At 34.7% G+C, this 12405-nt stretch overlaps 1 protein-coding gene across 3 annotated transcripts in view; it reads right to left on the bottom strand.

Moving 5' to 3' along the window:
• Window positions 1-10086, bottom strand: part of csmd3a (CUB and Sushi multiple domains 3a) — a 598216-nt gene extending 588130 nt beyond the window's left edge. For all 3 annotated transcript variants that reach the window (XM_068214255.2, XM_068214256.2, XM_021467030.3), the window contains exon 1: window positions 9852-10086. In XM_068214255.2, the coding sequence (XP_068070356.1) occupies window positions 9852-10002 (151 nt within the window). In that variant the 5' untranslated portion in view covers window positions 10003-10086. The remainder of the gene's footprint in view (window positions 1-9851) is intronic.
• Between the last annotated feature and the right edge of the window lie 2319 nt (window positions 10087-12405).

The following is a 12405-nucleotide window of genomic DNA, read 5'->3' on the forward strand; positions in this document are numbered from 1 at the left end:
GCCTCTTCAATTGTAAGTCCCCTTGGACAAAAGTGTCAAAAGCTAAATGACTGAATGTTAAAGTAAATAAAAGACTGAATATTGAAAAAAAACTCTCCTCCCTGATTACATGCAATGCAATAGTCTGACAATGCAATAAATCTGTATTTACAAGACTTCATTAATAAATAAATACTTTCCCCAATGTGAAACATAACGTGCATCTAAATCTGAGCATTTCATTTGTTATGCTGAATGTCATGATAAACAAATCATTAAAACTGAAGAGTATTGCAACTTACGGCTCATATACCATGCTCTTTAGAATTTTGAATATAGCGTTTCAACTTCTGTCGCAAGAGATCAAGAGAGAGTCTGCAGTAGACTTCCTCCTCCCTAACTTGAAACTGTTGCCTCTGTCTGGATGTGCTTAAATCTGCAGTAATGACATGTTACTGTCACATATGCGCACTTCAATAAACTGTCAAAAATCAGCTTAAAGCATTTGCATGTGGGGCGAAATGTAGCTGTGATGATCGGTTTGTGTTTAAGGAGCTTATGACTGTACTCCAGCAGAGGAAAAGTGGTTAACATGTTTACACAATCGCATGCATTGTTGGTTTAAGAATAATTGGGTTAAGGCTGTGTATGGATAATACACTCACAATAAATATAAATCAAATCACAAATGTCTGAACACTTGGATAGTTTAATATGGCCATGTTACATTTTGTGGCAATCACATTTAAATGGGCAAACTCCATAAATTATAGGCTTTTCATATTTTGTAATTATTTTATTTTTTTTCCCAATCATTTATGCTTTGGAATTGCATTAGTGGACCTTGATATATCTAATAACCTTGAAAAGTATGAAAAAGGGACATTGATTAACATTTTTAATAGTTTAAAGTGATATATTGTTTGGGTTGGTCTTATATTTTATGCAACAAAAACCTTGTAATAAACTACCAGTGCATGTTTTTTGTTATTTTACAGACTTATATCTCTAAATATTATTTCTTATACATTAATATTATTTTAAAGTACTAAAATGTCAATAAAAGTCACTTTGGTAAACTGTAGAGTTGAATTTTCAGCATCAAAATTCCACAGAGCAGAGATCAACATCCCTTAATGCAATTCACAACCATTAATAAGCGGAAAACACTAAATACAGAACCTGTGAATTAACACTATAAAACCCAAAAGGTTAGGGTAACTCAAACTATTTGAGGAAGCAGATTGCAACAAACCAATTAAGTTCAACAATAAATCTTGATGAGTACTGTAAACTTAATCCATTTGAGTAAATGAAGCAATTTGAGCACAGTAAAACCCAATAAATAAAAACCCGCTCGCGTGCTTCTGAACACATAACTCCAATTCTCTTTCACTTGCATTGGCTTCCTGTTTTTATCCTATACAATATAAAATTATTTTATTAACTTAAAAAGCTCTTCACAACCTGGCACCCGATAATCTCTCTGATCTTCTTCACTGGTACACTCCTCTGCACTCAATGAGATCTTCTGCGGCTGAACTATTGTTAGTTCCAAATTTTAAGATGAAAACATTTGGTGGCAGGGCTTTTAGCTGCATAGCACCACAGTTATGGAATTCCCTGCCGTTAGATATTTGTCAGGTGGACTCCATCTCCAATTTTAGGTTCCAGGTTAAAACCTTTCTGTTCAGGATTGCTTTTAATGACTTTATGGATTAATACTATGTTTTATTACTCTTCTGTCTTGTTTTTATAATGTGCCTGTGACATACTGTAAGGTGTCCTTGAGTGCTCTGAAAGGTGCCCATAAATTAAAGGTAGTATTATTAATAATAATAACAATAATAGTAATAATAATAATAATAATAATAATAATAATAATAATAATAATAATAATAATAAATGGCTAGAACCAACTGAGTACTGTGAAACCCAATAAGTTAAGGCAACTCAAACCATTTGAGGAAACCGATTGCTACAAACTGTTTGATTTAAAAAGAAACTAATCTATATGAGTACTGTGAACTTCATTTAAGTTGAAGTAATGAGGTATTTAATTAACACATTACCTTCAACACTGAGTTCAAAACTCTTTTCAAATGAGTGGAATTAATTTTTTGTCATTTTTGAGTTAACTACACTCATTTTATTTGATAAAGTTGACTGTTGGGTTTTACACTGCAGATATTTTTACAGTGCAGGTTAAATTTTAGATCAGTGTGTGTAGAGAAGACTTTTTTCATCTTTGCTGTTCTGGCAATATGAATGAGCCAAGGTTGGAATCTCTTTCCCTGTAATTTCTTGCTCGGTGCATTTTGGTTATTGTTATGCACGTACAGGAGAGCAAAAAATGCATCATTCAGGAGCAGTTCAGTTTGGTTGCAAACACACTGCATGTAAATTTATACTTGCGGTTGTCACTCTTCCATTATTCCAAATCTGTGGGAGTGCATTACCCATATATAAAACTCAATAAATATACATTTTAGCTCTAAAACAACAAACTGAAATAAATATTGTGTTTTATATTTGATTGCCTCAAGGCCTTATGATATCCTCCACACTATGCATTTGAACATATAAAAGTGATAATCATCACTTTCATTCAATTTTGAGTGTTTTAGTCAACCTTGTTACACCTGTGATGTTCCCGGTCAAAAGAGACCGCCATAGGCCATAGACGTGGCACAATCGTCATTGGGGATAAGCAAATTGTACAAAACTGCATAAATGAGATCATACAAACTCATATGGATTAGCTACTAAACCAATAAATTAGTAACTGCTATGAAAGTGTTGGATCATCCAACGTAACGTGAATCAACTTCTTGATAAAACAGTGTATCATCTCTTCACACAGACTAGGTGCCTGTTATGTGAATCCATCTATGTGTGTCTTTCTTTCTTTCTTTCTCTTTCTTTCTTTCTTTCTTTCTTTCTTTCTTTCTTTCTTTCTTTCTTTCTTTCTTTCTTTCTTTCTTTCTTTCTTTCTTTCTTTCTTTCTTTCTTTTTCTTTGTGTCTTTCTTTCTTTCTTTCCTACTGTGTGTCTTTCTTTCTTCCTTCCTTCCTTCCTTCCTTCCTTCCTTCCTTCCTTCCTTCCTTCCTGCCTTCCTTCCTTCCTTCCTTCCTTCCTTCCTTTCTTTCTCCATTCAGTCAATCTCTGAGTCTAGCAGGAGCACTTTTAGCTTAGCACAATTATTTTATTATATTAGACCGTTATTATCTCAATTTACTGTATTTACAAACTTGTACTTGAGTACAAAAGTGTAGTTAGTATTTCAACTTTTACCAGAGTCGTTTTAAACATGAGAATCTGTACTTCTACTTGAGTAAAGGATGTGTGTACTTTTGCCATCTCTGAGTGCATCTTTGACAAACACACTAAATACTTGCATGCATTGCAGCTCCCATGTAATTCTCCTTTGTGCATGTCCTTCTGGACTTCTAGAACCAGTGTTAGTTTTAAAGTCAAGAACATCCTAGTATGACAATGTGTGCCTTTTTTAAAATCTGAAGCCAGTCTAAATGAGATCTGAAGAGAGCAAAAATGGGTTTTGTTCTACTTATTTGTTTTTTGATCATTAGTAACTTTTCGTTAACAAGATCTGCCTGAAGAGTCTTTTAAAAAAGCCCCTTTGGTGGGGAAAAAATAACAGCAAATGGGTTTGGAAATAGAGCAAATAATGACTAAACTATTCCGAAACCCAAATTTTAAGCTATATGCTCATTTGAACAACAAAGCGAAGCACTATTGCACAAGGACCTCCAACTGAGAGATGAAAGCACAATGCAGATGCTCGGTGGTAAATCGAAAACACAAAACTAAATGTAAATTTCTAAACCGCCATCCACACAACAACAGCATTTACTAGAAATACAAATCTATTTTTAATGTGTCATTACTGTCACTTCTTACTGCCTCAAACCTTTGAACAACAAATCAATCAATCAGTCAGTCAATCCTATTCACTGTAACTCTATTTAACTATTTAATTGTTGTTCACTATAAGTTTGGCCGGAGGAGAAATGGTTGTGCCCAAGTTTTTCACTTCACTTTGTCATTTGGTTTGTTCCTCGCCACTGTCATGACTAGCTTACTTGGTTGGGACTTGTGGAGCTGCGCATCGATGGATTTGCTCTTCATTGTTTGGACATTCAGCAGTGAAAATTAAACCCCTCTGAACTGAACTAAACTGAACTTCTGCTCTGAAAACTGACTGACACATTTTCAATGTACTAGAACTTCTATGTTAGATTGTTTTGACACAATCTACATTGTAAACGCTCTATATAGAAATAAAGATAAATTGAACTGAACTATATAATGCTTCGGTATTTAATGCTTCACCATGTCCTATTACAAATGTAAAATCCCATACTCATCATTGCATATTATATGAGATGGTGGACTGGACATCACTAGCAGTAAGCAGAAAACAGCACTGGTACATTTTTATCTGTAAAGCTATATTAGGTAAACTACAGAGCTGTGGAAAAATGGCATTTTCCTATTGTGCACGTTCTGCATGTGCAAAAAGCATTATAAATAGGGTGGTATTGGAAGCATGTGATTGTTGTTGTTGAGAGGACTGATGAAATGTTGCAGTTATGTAATGTTATTGTAGTTTAAAATTGTGATCTATAGCTGATAAACCATGTGGATGGATGATAACAGCCTTCTGAGCCTTCAGGTAGGCACAGAAGGCCCCTACTGGCTCATATCTATCTGCTGATAACCACTGATAATGCCCATATAATCGAGGACAACGTTTGAATCAGCTAAAAATAAATATATACTACACTAACAGAAAAAAGGTGGTACAAATTTTGTTTTGTACCTTTGTAAAAGTTGTACTTTATATGGTACAGAAAAGACCTCATATGATACTGTTTTCTACCTTTTAAGGTATAATTGAACTGAAGGTGCACAATTGTTCTCATAAAACACGGAACGTAAGTGTTGGACGAATGCTTCTTTATTATAATATCTATGAAAATAAATATTACTGGAAAGGCAAAGTGATTTTTATGAATAATTTCCACGTATTTCTGTAACATTTTGGTGAAGTGTTGTGAAATGTTGAACAAAAATTTTATCTTTTGATTTGTGCTAAAGTAGCTTTCATTCATTGTTGTAAATGGAAAAGGTTCATTTACACAAAATGAAACTGTTTAAAAATGTATTTGATGTTTTATATTTACTGAAAATAAATCGACACATTTTGGATAAAGCAAAATGCCTTTAAATAGTTCTTAAAGGAACACATTTGACACTGTTAAGGTACAAAGTGTCTTGTCACTGTAATGGTACTTTCATGAGTCAGATTTGTACCTTTGATGAAGGCATAATACTATCTCTGCAGGTTTTAAAAACCAAAGGTACATTTTGGTTTCCCGTGGTACAAATCAAGCCCTTAAAGATGCAAACTGCAGTGGTACAAATTTGTTTCTTTGTCTTAAGGCAGTGGATCTCAACTGGTTTGGCCAATTTTTAGGAACTATAATATAGATTTTAGGAATTATAATTCATTTGTATTTATTTGTTAACATACACAAGTAGTGACAAATAAATCATAAGAAAATCACCAAGACTTACAAATAAGCAAAATGTTACTGCTGTCATTTGACAAAATGTATCAAATTATAGAAATATTACACAGTAAAAACAGCAAATACTGTAAACAGTGGTTAGGGTGTGGAAAAGTTAAGTTACCATTACCTAAACTGAACTGTTAATAACATTAACAATGATCCAGTTGAACAGAACAAACCAGCAAATTAAAGTTAAATGATTAAAATAATCATAATCATTTTTATAATAATCACCAGTTATATATTTGGCACTTTTGTGATGCCCTCAGCTATTGAAGTCATTTTTGAAAATAGTCCATAGTTTTGTCCTTGCAACTGGGATGTTTGGTTTCTAAATGTCGTTTTAATGTGAAAGGTTTCATGTACTCTTGTGAGAGCACCTCAATACATATAACATACTGAGGTTTGAAGTCCTTTTTTTTTCGTCAATACATGTAAATCCACGCTTTACATTTTGAGGTTCAGTCTTCTGCTGAAATTTCATGTCAAACGGTACGGTTGTCGCACGCGCATTTCAAAATAAAAGTCGACATTAGCAAAATAAGTTAAAAATTAAACTTTTGATCACACACTCCGCAACCATCTCAAAATGCACCAGTTGAGAAACACTGTCTTAAGGTACAATTTTGTTCCATAAAAAAGTACTGGCGCAGTAGGTAGTGCTGTCACCTCACAGCAAGAAGGTCGATGGGTCGAACATCGGCTCAATTGCCATTTCTGTGTGGAGTTTGCATGTTCTCCCTGCCTTCGCGTGGGTTTCCTCCGGTTGCTCCGGTTTCCCCCACAGTCCAAAGACATGCAGTACAGGTGAATTGGGTAGGCTAAAGGGCATCCGCTGCGTAAAAACTTGCTGGATAAGTTGGCGGTTCATTCCACTGTGGTGACCCCAGATTAATAAAGGGACTAAGCTGACAAGAAAATGAATGAATGAAAAATTTACTGCCCCAGGGACAAGGGTTTGTACCTTCTTTGGTACAACATTGTACCATTTTTTCAGAGAGTGTATGGTAATCAATGGCTACCATTTTCTGACATTCTTCAAAATATCTTCTTTTGCGTTTTGAGATATTTTTTGCAAAACAAAAGTGCAAACCTTACAAATCATTACTAACCTCAGACGTTCATTGAAAATAGAGTATAAATAAATCATAAAAATTTAACAATACAATAAATTAAAATGAAAACTTTGTTTTTGAACTCTTTGATGACTGGAAACTTCAATAGAGCAGCATTTATTTCAAATGGAAATAATTTACAAGATCACAAATCCCACTTTTGATCAATTTCATGCATCAGCGCTGAACAAAATAATGAATTTCTTTCAAAAAAAGAAAAAAAAAATCTTACTAAATAAATAAATAATAACTCAGAAACTCAATTATTCTTCAAAGACGAACCTTCCAAAAGCCTAAATGTCACCCTAAGAACTCAATCCATGCTCAAATTTGCCCAGATACAGTACAAAATCCTGCACTCAGACATCTGAGATTTCTTTGCACTCGAGCTTTTCTATTCCGAGGATCTTCACTGGATATCAAGTACATCCTCCATGTGCCGTAGATATGAAAGCACCATGCAGACACTCACCAAAGCAAACTGTTAAAAGGACCAGACCAACAGAGTGGGACCCCTGATCAAATTCCAAATGAGATGAAAAGTTATTTCGTTGGCCTCGCCATTCAACGCACCGCCCAATTTTGTAAGCGCCGCTTATTAAAAATGCATCAAGAGAGCCTTGAAGGCAGTGCAGCGCTGTTTGTTTGGCCAAGGACATTATATGAGAAATAACTTCAAAGCGGCGACTGCAATACCCGCGGCCTTGTCTCATCGCTGGAGCACTGTTGATAGAAGAAAGCCACTAAATATTTGCATTTATGAAAAGGGCCACGTTATTTACCCAAGCGACATCCTGATGAATCTATACAGCAGTGATCATGCTTTCTCTCTCTGATGGCATTCTGAGTCCCAGTACCGTCTGACATTCACCTGCACTAGGAAGGAGGGAGAATATGTAAAAACCTAATGAGGATTTTAGTATGCACAAAGAACCGCTGTTGTTTGGCACACCGATGTGCGCAAGAAAGCTAAAAATGAATACGAGGGAGGTTAATGTCATGCTGCGGCAGCACAACTTCATTCTATAATTTCCATTAGATTTCCATTAGACTGAGTCACTAAGCACTAACGCATGCGAGGGAACACTGCACGAGTTGAAAGGTGTTTGTTGAAAGTAAAAACGGTCGGAACAGCATGCGTGGGGGATTTTTTTACTCATCCAGTCAGCTTCAAGTCATGTCAGATGCGAAAGCAAGGCAGCCAGACAGAGCAGATTTGCGTTATAAATAAATAAATTGCTCAGAATGCGATGGCAATGTTCATTATTTCCATCACAATACACCAGGATGCCATGCTACTTGATGCACATTATTTAGTTCTCACTTTTTATATGCTAGGTAGTTATTATATTGCGGAATAATATGAATAACCATCAATCATGCTTGCTGTTCAGTAATACAAGACCTTTGCAACCTGTGCTTTTCATTAAAGTAAAGCCCTGCAGAAATCCTGAACTGTGCACTTCATTAAAAAGATTAATAAGACCTACAGTATGGGAGAGAATAACAGTATCAGAGCAAATGAGAGACAACGGGGGAAGATGAAAGATTTAGATGTGCAAATACAACAACTCATACCTAAAATGAAAACGCAAACAGTTTGACAAATCTATCCACGCATATCTGTCAATTCATCCACCTACCTAGATTGCAGCTAACTCTCTCACTCTCTGTCCCTCTTGCTACACTGTAAAATGAAATGTTTACGCTATACCGATTTCTGATATGCATATTATAGTTTGTTATTTTTGTCCAATATATAGGCTTATAATATACCAATCAGTCTGAACATTCAGAAATATGTGATGCTGTAAAATTCACAAACAAACCAACAAACATGCAGCAGAATAAAAGAAAATAATGTCGGCCAAAAACAATTAACAAAATTTGATTATTTACAGTTGAAGTCAGAACTATTAGCCCCCCCCCCCCCTGAATTATTACCCCACCCCACCCCGAATTATTTGCCCCCCTGATTATTTTTTTCCCCAATTTCTGTTTAATGGAGACAAGTTTTTTTTTTAGCACATCTACACATAATATTTTTAATAGCACATCTCTAACAACTGATTTATTTTATCTTTGCCATGATAACAGTAAATAATATTTTACTAGATATTTTTCAAGACGCTTCTATACAGCTTAAAGTGACATTTAGGCAAGTTAAGGTAATTAGGCAAGTTATTGTATATCTATGATTTGTTCTGTAGACTATCAAAAAATATATAGCTTAAAGAGGCTAATGATTTTGATCTTAAAATGTTTTTAAAAAAAATTAAAAACAGCTTTTATTACAGCTGAAATAAAACATATTCGACTTTCTCCAAAAGAAAAAATATTATCAGACATACTGTGAAAATTTCATTGCTCTGTTAAACATCATTTATGAAATATTCAAAAAAGAAAAAAAAAATCAAATGGGGGGGCTAATAATTCTGACTTCAACTATGTACTGTATGCCTATTAAAATACTGCAAAAGTACTGAAAAACAATTTAAAAGTACAGATATTTTTCGTTGAAACATGTCTTCAAACATATTTCTGCCACACAATAAACATTAATAAATTTCCAATGCAAAAATGCTACACAATGTAAAAGGATCTTGAGGGAGGGAGAGAGGTCTAGAGCGAGAGAAAGAGAGAATTTTAAGCAGTGCTGTTCACTTCAAAGCTGTACTAGATAGATAGATAGATAGATAGATAGATAGATAGATAGATAGATAGATAGATAGATAGATAGATAGATAGATAGATAGATAGATAGATAGATAGATAGATAGATAGATAGATAGATAGATAGATAGATAGATAGAATCTTAAACATACGTCTGCATAGTTTTGTTCACTTCCTTACAGTATCTGTGATGAGGGAACAGCAAATCTAATGAGAGCCTATGCGATGGAATCGCTCGCGTTGCAACTGAACCCCCGAAATGTGATTTTCCCCTTTCATTATCCTGAGAAGTCTCGACTATGGAGCGCGTAAAAAGGCTTTTTGCGTATGATAGTTGCGGAGGGATAAAAACGCACGTATGCTCTGCATTACACAGGCATAACTGCTCCTCTGTGAACTCCAGCCTGTTTTAGCGTTTTTTCCCCATCTCATCCAGACACCTGCAGCCTCTCCACAGCCTCTCAAACCCACCGACAGCAGCACTTACCCTGCACGCACGTCAGTATACAGCAGAACACTATATTCCCAATGATAAATCCAGTTTTAATCGTCATCGTGGTGCCGTGAGCGCATCTGATACATCCTCTATGTGAAAGCACTAGAAATCCTCGCCATCCCTCATTATCAGCTGCTTTCATAGTCTCTCAAGTGTCCGGCAGCAACGGATAATCCTCGCGCTGGAGAGGAGACTGATCGCTGGAGTCAGTCAGCGCTGAATCTATGAGGAGACCAACAGCAGCAACCTTGACGAGGACTCAACCATCTCGCCAACAGGGGCACAAAGTATTCTCTGTACTCCTCGTATGACTCTCCTCCTCACTTACAGAGCGGCGCGTGCTGATTTCAATGCATCTCTAATAAGCGCATGCACGTTGCATTTCACAAAGAGTTGTCCAATGCACGCGCATTACTCTTTTTTTATGTCGATCAGCCAAAACGGAGGTGTTTATAAAAAAAAAATGCATCCGGCGATATCTGTGCATCGTCATTGATCAGTACATACAGTGTCTAAAATGTATATGAAAGAAAACAAATGGGTTGCCAAATGCACCAATTAAATGATGCATAGCCTATATGGTTCAGTGAAATATCCGTGCTCTACAAAATAAACGATCATTAATCGTTAGAAATAAAGCAAAATTAATTAAATTGCATAAAAATAGTTGACAAATATGGTTTTAATTTAAACTATAGTTTAAAAAGTTGATGATAAGAAAATCTTACTCTTAAATATCGCGCGCACTATACAAACCAAAATTGCGTTGTGTTACAGTGTGTAAATGCGTTTTGCAAGTAGTCGTCAAACGCGTGCGTATTACACGTTTGCAATGCAGCAAATGCAAGAACGCCTTATTCGAGTGAACGTTATTTGGTGTTTAATGACTTAGCACTTTTTTTTCTAAACGCATGCATGCATGTAATGCATAAAGTTGTTTATTATGTTGACATATTCGCAGCGCAACCTATGCATCAGTCTGTGTGTTGCATTATCATAATCAGTCCATTCCAGCACTTCATTAAAAGTGGGAGAGCGTCCAATTTGTCTATGTATAGTCCCCCCTAAGGTACATTTAATCAAAGATTGGATTTTAGAGGGAGTCTTCTGCCATCTGTAGGTTAGGATCACTTCTGTTCCATACAGCACTCTCTCGCCTCCTCTAACACACTCACACGCACACAGCACACCTCTTTTACTCTCTCTCTCTCTCAATAATAAACCTAATGCACGTATATAATACGCAAATACGTCCACATATTCTGATAAGAATGGCTGAGAGCGTGAGTTTTTCTTTGGGAAATGTTTGTTTACAACTGAAGATTGTAATAATCAGAGAGATAGCGACTGGTAATGTATATAAATTGAAGACGTATTCTATAGCAGGACTTGAAAGCATCAGCCGCGTGAACACAGAGGTCAGTCTAGAGCTGTCCGTGGTGCTGAATTCATTACTTTGCGCTGTAGACTGCACACGTCCAGTTAAAGGAATAGTTCACCCGAAAATAAAGCATTTACTCAATCAATTTATGACCTGGAAATATCAACACATCGATGACGACGCTTGATGTTATTCACTACTGGAGTCGTTTTATACAAGTCGATATACTAGTTATACTAATTATACTAGTAGGCGCAGAAGGCCCCTACTGGCCCATATCTATCAGCTAATAACCACTGATGATGTCCATTCAATCGAGTGATAACATGCGAATCGTCTAGTAATATATATATATATATATATATATATATATATATATATATATATATATATATATATATATATATATATATATATGTATATGTATATGTATATATATATATATATATATATATATATATATATATATATATATATATATATATATACTTATTTATTTATATATATATATATACATACATACACACACACACACACACACACACATACATATACTGTATATATATATATATATATATATATATATATATATATACACACACATACATATACTGTATATATATATATATATATATATATATATACATATATATATATATATATATATATATATATATATATATATATATATATATATATATACATACAGTATGGAAATCAATGACTATCATTTTCTGATATTGTTCAAAATATCTTCTTTTGTGTTTTAAGAAAATTCACACGCGTTTACACATTTTTGGGTGAACTTTTTTATATTTGTCAGTAATCGGTGACACTTTTCTAGAATGCTTTGATGTCAAGGAGGTTAAAAAATACATTTACTTGAAAAAAATCTATAATATAATTGTTTTACCGCCACGTTTGATCAATTGATACGGCATTTTTGCTAAAGAAAAGTTCAAACCTTACAAATTATTTCCTCAGACATTTGTTAAAAATACAGTGTAAATAAATCATAAAAATACAATAAAATATAATAAAAACTTTTCTTCTGGACTCTTTGATGACTGGAAACTTCAAAAGAGCAGCATTTATTTAAAACGGAAATCATTAGCAACATCACAAATCCCACTTTTGATCAATTTTATGCATCAGTGCTGAACA

The sequence above is a fragment of the Danio rerio genome, chromosome 16 (assembly GCF_049306965.1).
Source record: "Danio rerio strain Tuebingen ecotype United States chromosome 16, GRCz12tu, whole genome shotgun sequence".
In the NCBI taxonomy this organism is placed as follows: domain Eukaryota; kingdom Metazoa; phylum Chordata; class Actinopteri; order Cypriniformes; family Danionidae; genus Danio; species Danio rerio.